General features: G+C 36.7%; 1 protein-coding gene across 1 annotated transcript in view; it reads right to left on the reverse strand.

Annotated features, from left to right (window-relative positions):
• Positions 1-14,442, reverse strand: part of LOC148277275 (dynein axonemal heavy chain 1-like) — a 120,090-nt gene that overhangs the window by 82,453 nt on the left and 23,195 nt on the right. The window contains exons 23-35 of the mRNA XM_088233104.1: positions 13,452-13,679; positions 10,208-10,346; positions 9,923-10,101; positions 9,076-9,239; positions 7,438-7,614; positions 6,833-6,956; positions 5,493-5,590; positions 4,635-4,825; positions 2,536-2,714; positions 2,065-2,230; positions 1,348-1,458; positions 930-1,021; positions 71-225 (exon numbers count right to left, since the gene is read on the reverse strand). Coding sequence (XP_088089230.1) covers positions 71-225; positions 930-1,021; positions 1,348-1,458; positions 2,065-2,230; positions 2,536-2,714; positions 4,635-4,825; positions 5,493-5,590; positions 6,833-6,956; positions 7,438-7,614; positions 9,076-9,239; positions 9,923-10,101; positions 10,208-10,346; positions 13,452-13,679 — 2,003 coding nt within the window. The remainder of the gene's footprint in view (positions 1-70; positions 226-929; positions 1,022-1,347; positions 1,459-2,064; positions 2,231-2,535; positions 2,715-4,634; positions 4,826-5,492; positions 5,591-6,832; positions 6,957-7,437; positions 7,615-9,075; positions 9,240-9,922; positions 10,102-10,207; positions 10,347-13,451; positions 13,680-14,442) is intronic.

Below are 14,442 nucleotides of genomic sequence, written 5' to 3' on the forward strand. Positions count from 1 at the left end.
CTTAAATTGTAATGGTAGGTAAAACTTAGGTATTTTGTTAAATTAGGTTTTCAATAAAGAAAGTACAAACCATTCATGCGTTTGCAGATCAAATTCTCCGTACAGTTGTCCCATGGTGATAGATTTAGGGTTGAGTGAGAACGTGTGAACTGTCGTGAAGGGCGTACCATCCGGACACGGCTTACCTTTCAGGGCTGTAATGGCCGCTTTCAATATATAGTAACACTGCAATAACAAAATAAGTAGGAATATATAACTGCAAGTTTGAGAAAATTCCTATCCTTCCATACTTTTTTATCAATGGTTTGGGATTAAGAACTTTGACCAAGGAATTGGGTCAGTGGTACCATCAAAACAACACTTATACCCATATGCAGAGACAAAACTTAAGGTGAGGAAAGTACATTCTAATCTCAAATGCTGAGAATAACCCGAAGGTAGAGACAGTAGAATGTACTTTCCTCACCTTAAGTTTTGTCTCTGCATACGGGTATTATTATTATTATTTAAATCTTAAAATAGGGCACACATATCATACATATTGTTATGTGTGTTCTAATAATAACATTGCAAATATATTTAATTTATAAATTGTTTATCACATATGTCTTATCACCATTATTTTAAATTTTGGTATGTTTTTTTCTTCATAAATATTTTTTTCCATTTCGTAATACTTTTTGATTGCTTTAAATAAAATTGAATTTTGTGACTTTGCCTTTTTCCTAAATGGAAGTATTAGTATTGGTATTAGACTCGAGGCCTGTGCACAAATCTTAGGGTCCACAAACTTAGATTTCCAAAAGCGTTTTATTATTAGTTCAGATTTTGTCACGAGTTTGCAATATGACAAAAACGGGACATTGGTACATTCGGGCCATAGTGTTCGATGGTGATCGACGAACAGCACTTCATTGTAAGAAACATACCTTAGTTTTACCGGCTCCAGCTGGCCCCACAAGCATAAGGCCGTGTCTTACGACAGTTGTCTCATAGAGCTGAATTGTTTTGTGGACATAAGCTGTTGAAAAATAAATCATAGTAAGTTAAATTTATAGAGGGCAAATAAATACACATGATAAACTTATTTAGATGGTAAGCTACTGTAGTAATAAGAGTCAAACATTTCGAATGTACAGCTGGCTTTATGTAATGTGATTTAATTGATAAACACAATACCTAAGTCGAATCAGCAATGTCCAAAGGCTAGTCAAAAATTTTGATTTCACAGTTTTTGGATTGGATTTTAACATGAAAATAAATGTATCTTTCCAAACAGGCTTGCCTAGTGATAGACAAAAAATTGTTAGGATTGAATAAATAATCAAAGCAAGGCAGAGTACATACTGTCAACTTCATCACATCCTAATTTGCCCATCCAGACTCTGATGGACTTTTCAAGTATTCCGTGGTCTACTGCCGGGTTCTCCACCAGGGGGAATAGATCCGATATAATACCTGCAAGTTTATTAAAAAAACTCAATATTAGGTAATTTATCAACAACCAATACTATACCTGGAAATTTAGGTACATCCAATATTACACCTACAAATTTAGCAAAACCCAATATCAAACCAGCAAATTTAGCTAAACACGATATTACACATGCTAATTTAGCAAAACCCAATATGAAACCAGCAAATTTAACTAAACACGATATTACACATGCAAATTTAGGAAAACCCAATATCAAACCAGCGAATTTAGCTAAACACGATATTACACATACAAATTTAGCAAAACTTAAAATCAAACCAGCAAATTTAACTAAACACGATATAACACACGCAAATTTACCAAAACACAATATTAAAATGGCAAATTTAACTAAACACGATATAAGACATGCAAATTTACCAAAACACAATATTAAAACTGCAAACTTGGCTAAATATGGTATTACACATCCAAATTCATACAAATCAGATATTATATCATAAAACTGAGTTAAATGCGATATTACACATGAAAATTTATACAAACCTGGTACTAAGCTAAACACACATTAAACATACCTGGGTATATGTTTAGAAAAATGTTAACAAGTTTCAAGCAGAATTTACCATTAAAGAGGATCAGATCGTCCCTCAGAAACTTGGGGACATTGACATCGCGCAGCGCTCGAAGAACTATCTGCTTCTCATCCAAAGTATCCTCCAGCTGACGGATCAAGTTCCCGGCCACTGTGATGACCGTCTTTACTGCCCTCATTCCATAGTCATAATGATCCTGGAAATAATATTAGTTTATTTCAAAACCAGAAGTCCAATTTGTCAGTAAAGTGAGTAATAGCACAGAAAACCCAGGCTTGAAAAAATGACATAAAATGTTTGTGTTCCCTCAAGTGTATTATCCGTTGCGTCACGGAGGCCATGATAAATCTTTCAGGCAGTCATTTCTCGAGTCCAGATAGGATAAATAAGATAGTAAATATTGATATGGAAAACATTTTTGAGAAGGGAATATTGATTGGCTGGTTTAAGTAAACACTTTCACAAAAAGAGCTAAAAACACGGTTCGATTCACTCACTGACCTGGGCGCTGAGTTGTTCGAAGCACAGTTTGAAGGTAGTGACCACCTTGATGGCGAGCGGCTTAGCCTCCGTGAAGCCGTACGAGAAGAGGGAGATCTCCACAATGAGGGCGAAGTTTGGCACCATCATGGCCACAGGGCGGAAGAGGGCTTTGAGGTTATCCGGCAACTCAGTCCTTCCTGCGAGTTATAGTTTGAAGACATCAACATTACATAGAACAACTGAACTCTGAGTGCGACCATCTTCATCGATTACCTATCCGCACCCAGTGGTCATAGGTCACTGGCAACCGCAACTAAAAATTTCCATATTTTTCCTATTTCCATATGGGAGTAGCATTCTTTTTTACCTTGCTAATAATGTACAAGGTTTATATTTACTTCAAAGGGATAGTTATTTATTCGTTTACTTAAAAAAATAATGTTTTACAAGGGTTGTGTAAAAAAAAGGTTCTCAATTTTTTTCAGGTTTAAGGCATTTTTTATTTGAACTGAAAAATACATCTTAAACTTATTTGTTTATAAATTTATATAAACCAAATAAGTGTAAAATGTCATACCACAAAGTGAAAAGTGTTTTTGATAACAATAATATGAAAAATACATCATTGGAAAGCTTAACTTCTTAACTATTTTTCAACATAATCACCAGATTTTTCAACGCATTTTTGTTGACGACTAATCCACTTTTGGAATCCAGCTTCAAAGAAGTCAGTCGCCAGTCCGTGGAGCAATTTTTTAATCAGTTGAGGATAGGGAATGCAATCCCGGGATCCCGCAACATTTTGCTGGGCTAATCTCGGTCGAAAATTTAGCGGGATCCCGCTGGACTGGCAGGATTACAGAGAAGCGTGAATCACGCGCGTTACTCTGCACGCGGTGGCCCGGGCCCGTGTCCGTGGACTGGCTAAAGCTAGGGTTTCCTAGGACAGCGGTGCCGGTATCTTAACGGCCATTAATGTTATCAACACCATTTTCCTAGGAAACCACTCTCTAGTCACCGTTACGACGTCTGTCCACCGCATCACCGTTCACTATGGCCGTTAAGATACGGGCACCGCTGTCCTAGGAAACCCTAGCTTTACAACTTGTAATTATAACGCAACGCAGTGATTTATTCATTGAATATTCATTGTTTTAGATAAATCAAAGTAAACTGAACTTTCTAGGTTTTTTATATTGTTTATTGACTAGTGACAATAATGTCGGTAGCTCTATTTCTGAAATGTCAGTTACGAGCTGTCAACTTATGGCCATCGATATAAACTTATTTTTACGTTTCTGATGTTTATATTGTTATGTCAATTGATTCTTTGCGTGTTATTTTATTCACGTCAATTTATGTCTTAATTTTTATGTCTAAAAGTATTAATAAAACACTTAAGATGTACCAAAAAGTTTGTTTGCTTTGGGTTAAAATTAAAACCACGAAAACGATTAGGTCTTTATTACGATTGATTTCCGAGGTCTAAGTTCACAGGTGGTTCACACTGCTGGATCCCGCTAATATCTGGATCCAGCGGGACTAAGATGGCTCGGTCCCGCAAATACCTGGATTGAAATTATCTTGCGGGATTGAATTCCCTAGTTAGGGACAATAAACACGTGTCGTAAAAATCCTCGGCACAGCGACACTTTACTTGGAAGAGGGTTAGTATTCAAAATAGACTTTAGTAAGCCCATAAATTTTGACAAAAGTGTCAGCAAATAGCAAATATTCTACCAGGAAGCTGGTGGTTGGAGCATCGCTGGAAAAAGTGGATACACGTCCAGGGGGACTACCTTGAAAAATATGGTACAAAAATGTTTTATAATCCACTTCGAAATACGTCAGACATGGAGCATATCAATCAACCCTTGTAAATCCACAATGTATGATGCACCTATATTCCTGGTAAGGTCGACATGAAATTTAGATTAAAAATATACTTTTACACTGTAATACATAAAGCGCTTACACTTCTTAAATCATCTTACATTCCCGTAACATATCTTTGAGATAACATGCTGAATCTGGTATACCAATATGCGATTCGTTTGAAGATAACTTTTATCCTTATGGTAATAAATCAGTCTTTGTCAAATGAATGAGTCTCTTACCCGCGTATCCGGGGTTCATGGTGATGAACACGGAGCACGAGGGCTTGAGGCCGATCTCGGTGCCCTCGAACATGAACCGACTGAGGTGCTGCATCTGCGCTCGCTGGATACTGACCACCTGCTGGGCGACCACAGACAGAACCTCCACATCGATGCGGTTGAACTCGTCGAAGCACGCCCAGGCTCCGGAACTGGAAAATAAATTAGCCAGAAAAGGGTGTTTGATTTTTATTCATTTTATTTTAAGTTGATCCAACTAGTTTCGACTACAATCCATCTTCTTGGTGCCCCAATTACAATACAAAGCTAACAGAGTTATCGTCAATTGCCTATAGTATGGAATTTACTTTATGAAAATGTGTATATTTGCATGAAAATTTAAATGCTTCAAATATTTTTTTTAATAAATATAAATTATTCCGTATAGAAAATTCAATTTGACTTCATAAACAATATGATCTTTTGACATCGTTTTTATTTTATTATTACTTTTTAATTAGCAAATCAGTAAAAACAATATTATTATTTTTCCTTGTGACATAAATTTCTGACAAAAGTTTGAAATACGCATATTTTGAATTTCCTGAAAACAAGATGTTTCACACCCTATTAGACAAACGACATATTACCGCACTATTTTTGTAGGCAATGTTTGTTAGAAGTGCACCGGCTAAGAGCCGTGACGCCAACTAAGAGCCGTTCTATATGTGCTCGTTTTAAACCCAAAAATTACGAATGAAAATTTGTGTTATTTTTTTACAGTAAAAAAGCTGAAACATTTATTAGTATGGATAAGATTCATCTTCCATATTCCTTTCTCAAATGTGCTTTCTATATCTGTCAATATGTTGTATTTACCTTGCCAGACCTTTGAAGAACTTCCCCATAGCCATGAAGTCCAACTGATCCGAACAGTTGAACACGACACACTGCACTGCCAAAGCTTTGGCCAAATCCTACCAAAAATAAATACACATTTTAGCTATGCATATCATATGCTACGGGCGTCGACTGCGGAGAGCAGCCCCTCTTGGGACTGCCACCATTTTAGGGTACCTAGTGCGGGTAAGATACCTCCTCGGTATTAAGAATAGTATTTAGTTTTATAGAAGTGAATATGCACTGTTTCACGCTGCCCGGTCACCGCTAGACTGGCTAAGGGCTGGGATGGAGCGCACTTATATGTGGAGGGAGCAAGACGACTAAACGGTGAGCAGTCAGTCTCTTCTCTCTCTCTCTCCAGGCCCGCACGCCTGATTCAAGTGGGGGGCCCAGTTTATAACATGCACACTTTCAAATACATTATCACTACTCCTTCAAAGGACGTCAATGTTTGGCTTTTACTCATATCTTCTATCTCCCTTCCTGACTCTGCTTTCTACTCGACCTCACTTCACTTGAGATGTTTTTCCCTACCATTTTCCATGCCTTTGATTTTAGGAGAATGCAGAAAGCTGGCTACGAGCTTACCCAGGTTCTTATGGGTCACGGTGGGTTCATGAGCTTCCTGCATCACTTCAAGCTCTCCGAGATCGACAGCTGCCCATGGGATGATGAAACTCCTCAAGATGTCCCTCATCTGTTGATGCATAGCCTTTTTTTCAGCTTTCAGAAACAACAGCTGGAGGCGCGATGCAGAAGCCTGGGTTAACTATGCAACATCCCATCGGTGATAGGTAATAAAGAACTCACACGAGAGGTAGTATCGTACATGGTCAAAATAGTGCAGGCAATTGGTAAAATAAACTAAAGTAGAGAAAGAAATGCCAAACATTTTTCTAGTGGAATGGAAGGCCTGTTGACTACTGTCAATAGGCCGGCTTCTCCTGAAGAGTTTTGAGTGGTTTCCTCTACACATTAGCAAATGCTGAGAAGTTTCTGATTGGCCCACTTAAGTATATCCTTTCTGATCCCCAACAGTTAGCTAAATTTAAAGTTAAAGAATTGCGTAAAAATCCAATTATCTGAAATATAAACCTTGTATATCATAAGCAAGATAAATAATAAAGCAACTCCCATATAAAAAAAAAAAAAACTTCACTTAAGACCTTCGCTTGCCCCCGCATTTCAATTTCAGACGAGTTTCCTTACGGATTCCTGATCACGGCGATCCGAAGTAAAAGGCCTTAGGTTTCATATCAAAGATTTAGTTATTCTGTTAATTGTCATATGACGTTGAAAGATTACAACCAAATTACCTTTGTGGTCTCTGTCTTCCCAGTACCCGCGGGGCCTGCTGGAGCTCCCCCAAAGTTGAGATGCATGGCCCCCATGAGAGTGAGATAACAACGGTCCGTGAGAGGCGTAATCACCAACCGGCCACTGAGGGAAAAGAAGAAAATATTGTTTTCTTACAGGAGAAATATAAAAAATATAATATGAAGACGGGTGGCAAATCCAATTGCATATTCAACGGCTTAATGGAGGTGATGAGGCTAGTATGGAATGGAAGCTCGGAGGCTTGGTGACAAACATTAAAGCGTTGTGTGTCCATTTTGTGAGCGAATGGGTGTAAAAATGGAAGGAACTGGGTAAAGGCCAACCATGAGATGGAATCCCTTTTGAACAACAAATAAATGCTTTGGTACTTGTACTAGTTTTCTGAACTGAACTCTTGTCCGTCTGTGTTGATGTCCCATCGAAAGAAGATGGAAACTTAGAAAACTTAAAAAGACTAACTTCAAAGGATCACGCGCTGACTGTGCTCTAGAAACCGTAAAGTAAAATGTCTAGAGATGAAAATGCTCAAATCAATAGTCTGTAAAAAATAATACAAGGAACAGTACATAATTATCTAACTAACCTGTTCCCGAGATACTCGTTGTAGTACGGGAAGCTCGTGTTGAGGGCGCGCACATACATCATCTGCTGGGAGAACTGCGCGTAGTACATGGACGTGTCCAGAAAATCATCCGTCTGTTCGATCTCCTCCGATATGGGGCCCTCGTGAGGCTTGGGCTCCTGGCCTACAATGTAGTATCTAGGAAACCAAATCAGATATGAATCAACATATTAGCAATCATGTTGAATAGTTAATGACGGACTGAGAAACAAGAAGATATATATTTTTTTAAAATCTTACGATAGTAATAATTATTATCATTTGGACAGTTAAATTTGGTAGGAAGTCGCCATTATTTTCAGAAGATGATATTTTAGCACTGTCATAGCCAATTCTTTCCCACAATAGATTATTTACTAGCCCTTTAGGTCCTACAAGCGAGACATTTCACGTATGGTACAACATAATGTCATTTCATAGAACAAAATAACCAATTTCCTTCGAGTACTTAATAGAAAATTCTAAAATTTATGTAGTTAAGTCCATCAGAGATTTAAGAGTTGTTTTGGACTATAAACTGACAAACAACGAGCATATATACAATATGGTAAATAAATCACTGACCCTCTATGTCAATTAAAAAACTTGTATTACTGTATTAACTACTCTATAAATACATGTATGTGTTGTAATGTTTTTTATTAAAGACTCCGAACAGTTCGTTATACCGTCACAAAATGGCAAAATAATTACTCTCCCGTAATATTACAACTTATGACATTTGTCCTTATCGATCCAAGCCACAGAATTAATGTAATGTAGAGAATGAAACATACTAAAATAAAGATTTAAAAAAAATTCAATTCAATTAATTTATCTAAAATTACAAACATATAAAAAATACATGAAAGAGACTCATGTCAAAGTAGTAGGAGAATCTTGCTCCGGAAAACCCCTTCGGATACATGGAACAGATCAACATCCAGAGCGATGTTGTTCAGCATAGCGGTAGCCCTTCCAAACAGGCAGGGTGCTCCTGCATATCGGAATATGAAACAATCTATGCTGACGCTGTCTTAGATAATTATCAGGAACATACAAACCAATGCTCATCATAATCTCAGGATTATCAACCATACAGCGCAACAATGTATAAAGTTCTAGTATTTAAACTTTTCGAAGCCATGCATACCCAGGAGAAACTCAATCGGGTAGAGTCGAGGATAATACCCGCACTCTCTCATGTAGAGATATTTCAGAAACATCTTTTGGATTTTCTCTATCATAAGAGAGTACTTCAGTTCATGTGGCCCTCAAATCATCGAGCCACTCTCGAGTCTACTTCCCACCAAGGAGATGTAAAGAGTTCTCAGTACTATTAGTTTATTGTCTCAGATAGACTATATTGGAATATGTACGTAAATTCTATGAAGAACACAAAAAGTACAGTTTGTTCAAATCATTATTCAACTTTGCTTACTATGCAACAGTAAGAAAAAGTTTACAAATAAATCATTCAAATGTGCGTGCTTATACAAGCAAAAATTGTATCTTTACTTGCTTCACTGGCAGGCACTAAAAGATTAACATAGGCTTATTAAACATTCAAACGTACTGTACTATGCTTAAAATTGTAATTTAAAAAATCAGCGTGCTTACCTGAGCTGACAAATCCACTCAAAGTCGAACTCCGTTTGAACGTTGGTGTCAAGAAGGGCCTTTGTAATGTCCCGAGCATGCACTTCTATGACTATCAGCGCAGACAGAATCTCCCTGTGCAAGAAGGAAAGGTTCTCCCTCACGAGGGCTCTCAAGCTGTCCAGCTGACAATCAGGGAGAACGATAAATATATAAGTAGGTAGCCGGAAAAAGGCAGAACTTGATAAGAATCCTTATATCGACTTTAGCAAGGAGGTTATTCAGAGTGTTATTAAATTAACATGTTCGCGGTTATGCCAGCTCTAGCTGTCAAAATCCTGTCCCTCCGCCAAAAGACATTGATGGTGAAAAGACAAGTATCATCATCACTACCCTTTCCACACTGAGTGGTGCACTGGGCACTGCATTGCAGAATGGTAGGCAACAAGACGGACTCATCTCTTAATTCAGGATTTTCACCTGAGAGTAACAGATAACGGTTTTGATTGATTGAACATAGGGAAAATAATTTTAATAAGGAGTGTTTACATTATGAATAAGATTTCATTTCATTTCATTTTCATTTCATTTCATTTTTTTGCACCACAACAGGCCAGGAGGCCCAATTACAGTGGTGAATTACATTACAGAACAACCAGGCTTGAGAAAAATCACATTTTAATTTTTGTGTTCTCACCGGGAATCGAACCCGGAACCTTCCGTGCGTGAGTCAAGCGTCTTGACCACTACACCACGAAGGCCGCCATTCTGATTCTGGAACAGATTACACTCACTAAGCGAGGTTCAACTGTATTCTGTATTGTATTTTACTATTAGAGCGGGCAAATGGAGTTATTAATAAACTCACATTCTTGAGCAGCAGCGTGAAGCAACGGTCCATGTGCCTTTTAGCGATGGCGTCCTCCACGGATGCGGTCCAGGCCGTCTGAGAGCACGCGATGACAGCCTGCCCGGCCCACAGCAGCACCCAATCGCGCCGCGCCTTGCGGTACAGATCCTTCACACAGTCTATCAGCACCAAGCGCACTAGGGACGAAGAGAATTCATAAAGCTTCAGAGTAGAACTGTACTGTAGGGATCACTTCTCCCTCACACGAGCGCATGGCGGTTGTCGTCCTGTTTATAGTCTTACCTGTATTCTTCATGGTATCTTCCAAGAGACAGAGCCAGTTTTCTACATTCCCCGCCGGGTAGAACTGGTACCGTAGGGGAATCACTTCTCCCTCGCACGAATGTATGGCGGTTATTTTCTTATCAGACTCAAATGTCAACTGAAATTCGAATAATCACATTATGAATACAAAAATTCACATTTTATTTTGTTGGTGATATTTTTTAATTTTTTTTTATATGGGAGTTGCTTTATTATTTACCTTGCTTATAATATACAAGGTTTATGTTTTAAAAAGTGGATTTTTCTGCAATTAAATATCTTTAAGTTTATCTAAACTATTGGGATCAGGAGGGATATATTATTTATTTGACACTTTATATACACATATACAATAAATATACATACAAGGGCGGGCATATTGCCTTAAAGCAATTTCTTCCTACCTACCCAAACCGTTCAGTTTGAGAAAATTATAAATACATGGACATATTGAAGCTTACAATTTTATACAAAAATTAAAAGCAAAGATTAACAACAAAAATTAACACTATACTATGAAGAGAGGAGAGGGGATTGGATTGGATATTAATGTGGGCTAATCAGGAACTTCTCAGCATTTGCTCACGTGGAGAGGAAACCACTTAAAACTCTTCAAGAGAAGCCGGCCTGTTGGCAGCAGTAGTCAACAGGCCTTTCGTTCTACTAGAGGAGTGTTCGGCATTTTGTTCCCAACTTTGGTTTATTTTACCAATTGCCTGCACTATCTTAATCATCGTTGGTGATATTGCAATGCCGTGTAACTATCAATTGAATTTTTCGGCGGGATAACTTAAAAAGCGTTCTGTTAATATGATTACTTATGATTATAATTAACCTTAAATACCGCTAGAGTTTCAGAAAGAAATTATTTAAAGTAAAAATAGAAATAGTTTATAAGGAATTTATTGCAGTAAAACATTTTCATTAAAAAAACAGGTTATGCGGTATTGCAATATCACCAACGATACATCTGTCTATGTAACAGAAAAGCCTTGGTTCTCCAAAGTGATTCTGAACAAATTTGAGACATCTTCTATATGCAGAATGCATTGGACATTGTTGTAATAGTTCTCATTTGTTTAGAATCCATGTCCGGGACTCTGCCATGTACGAATGTCAGCTTGAAGAGGAAGATCTAAATCATATTTTCTTTGGATGCCCCGCCCCATAAATAATTGTTATCCTGAGTTCCTATTTGACCTCTCCAAAATCAGCGTCCCATTCCCTACTAATATTTTAACTCTTTTGTCCCCATCCAATAAACATATGTTTAAAATTTTATGTAAATATGTGGCTATAGATGGTATTAAGTTGTAAATAAGTTATATATTATGTAAAATGTATGTAATATTAAATACTAACACACTAACTTGTATGTATAGTACTAACACATGTGTAAATAAGTCTATCTCAAACTCGACACTGGCTAGAACACTCCAGTTAGGGGTGAAAAAAGCCAATAAAAAAACTAAGAAGAAGAAGATACATATGTCTACTTTTTTCTATGATGCCTTTCAAATTCGCTCTTGTTATACCCTAGTATACTTCTTGCCATCCTTCTTTAACGTGTTAGAATGTAGTTTCTGAACATGTTTCTCAGTACCGTCCATGTTTGGCATCCGTAGGCCAGGATAGGCACTGTGCAAATGTTGAAGACTTTTCTCTTCGCGGCCACGGGATAGTGCTTGTTTTTTAGTATTTCTTGGAACGACTAAACCCCGTTTCAGCTGTTTATGGAGCCCCTATACTTAGGCCGACAATTATTGCATTGATTTTTGATTTGTTTATTAGGCCTACATATTTAATTTTCATTTAAATAAATTAAATGTTTTATTATAAATTATTGCATTACGATACGATCATAAGATTATGATTATTAATGATAATTTAATGTAATAAATAAAAGTTAATCTGTAAATTTACCATCTAAACAAATAAATAAAATAAAAACCATCGTTTGTAATGTATGGGGATCTTTGGACATAATACGTAGATATACATTTTATTACTAAAATAACACATTTTGAGGATACATAATGAGGATGTTGAACTATATTGCAGACTGGTAAATATTAAGGTGTCTACATAGAATTAAGAATAGTCCAGAAATCGCATACGCACATCAAACAGAAGGCGACTCAACTACTCATAAATAAGTAGGTTTACATTTTGCCCCATTTTGCTCAGTAGGCAACTCCTAATTTGAATTCAACTATGCCGTGTTGTGTCCTTTTAAAGTGTAGAAATACTGCTAAGATCTTAAAGAAACATGATGGCATCACATTTCATGTGTAATTAACAAACGCATGTTTAAGTAACAAATGAATTACTTAAAAATTGAATAATTTTTCCATCTGTCAGATTGTCGAAGAAACAAAATGGAAATTTCATTAGTGTTGCCAGGGTAGAATTTTTTTTTACCCTACTTTGCTCATTTAATAAAAGAACTAATGAAAATCAGACCTCGGATTAAACAACGCCGTGGGGGACATTTGAACGACATTATCTTTAAAACATCAAATATTATTTAGCATGATATAAAAATATCCGTTTTGTGTCAAATAAAATTTGTTTTATATTTTAAGTTCAAAGTTCATAAATTCAATTACTCTTATTAAATGACCCTTTATTTATCTAATCTGTAGTATAAATCAATGTTTCTGCGTGGACAATAAAATTTTAGAGAAATTAACAGATTGCTTTTTTTTTACCTTACATTTGTGTTATGATTAATTTTTTTTCCCATCAAGCAACATTACCCGGTGACTTCACAAATACGCGCGGCGAAAGTAAACTGGAGTGGGGGAATTATTGGACACAGTTCGATGTATTCAAATATGATTCTATGCTCCTTCTGGACTATTCTTAATTCAGTCGGCAACAAATGATGTCGGAAAAAATCTGTTACATTTGAAGGCCGTCATTTTCATGAGAGCCATTTAGCGATCGTCAAGAATTATGCGTATCCAATAGCAACTTGCGACATTTGTCGCAGCTCGATGATTATCAAATGTTAAGTATGGCTATACAATGATTATACTTATTTATTATCCAATGGATCCTTGTTAATCTCATTAGATCTGAGTCATTTTTACAGAGTCAAGTTAGTTAAAACCCCTGAATGCCAAGATTTATATTAAATTCTCATTAAAGTTTCTCCATTTATAATGAAAATGAATTCCACTGAATGTCAGCGCAATTGACTCCAACTGAATTCTCTTACCATAGCAATATTTTCAAAGCACTTCCTGAGATGAGGCTGCACGGCGAGAGGCTCCCTAGCGCGGGATAGGATCTCCAGGAGTTCATCGTCCGAGAGGAAGTAGAACCGCGGAAAGCGCGACCTCTTCAGCTCGATGTACTCCGCTAGGCCCTTAGCTGCGGCCTCCAGCAGGTGGATGGCCTCCTGGAGACTCTCCAGTAAGCGAATATTGGGACAAATAACCATGATCTAGGAAAAAAAATCTATGACACATTTTGCTTACTTAGGGATCGGATCTTTGTACCTCAAGCCCGGTTTAATAGCCAGGCTCTAATACGGACGCTAAACACAAATAACAAATAAATAAGGTATTTGAACTTGAATGATGTAAGTGGATCTTCCCAAAGAATGCTCAGGAGTTGACAAGGCTGATAGTATACATAATGATGAAGTTTTAAGGTTTTAAAATAAATACATATTTGCTAATAGGCTTTTTTTAGGCTAAAATTTTGAAGTATTGTATTATTGTCGGGAAGGTTTTTCTTTAAGGTTTTGTAATTTTGAAAATCCCCACCGAAATTGATCAGGTCGATGAGTGTATCTGATATTTAAATTTACATATTTTATACATTTTATATTTGAAGCACTAACTTTGTGGTTATTCATTATTTATATGAAAATAAATAAAACGACTTAGTTTTTAGCAACTAATTTTTTTTTTTTTAATTTCCACCGACCGGTTTCAAAGCAAACAAGCTTCTTCGTCAAGGTTTACGTAACGAACGTTACGAAAGAAGAACTCAAAACATTGTTGACATTTAAAAGTCGAATCCCGTACAAATTATTTTTATCCGCTAAATGTCAAAAAACAGGAAATCGGAGTTATTGGTTATTGCACATGGTCACATGAACTTGTGACATTGCAAAGTGATTCATTTTTATTGATTTTTTAATATTTTTTTGAGAAACTTCGCAGTACAATTAAGTGCTCTAATTCTTATCACGTGTAAGA

This window comes from Micrasema longulum, unplaced genomic scaffold, assembly GCF_059751315.1.
Source record: "Micrasema longulum isolate JH-2025_06_02 unplaced genomic scaffold, ASM5975131v1 h1tg001057l, whole genome shotgun sequence".
NCBI lineage: Eukaryota > Metazoa > Arthropoda > Insecta > Trichoptera > Brachycentridae > Micrasema > Micrasema longulum.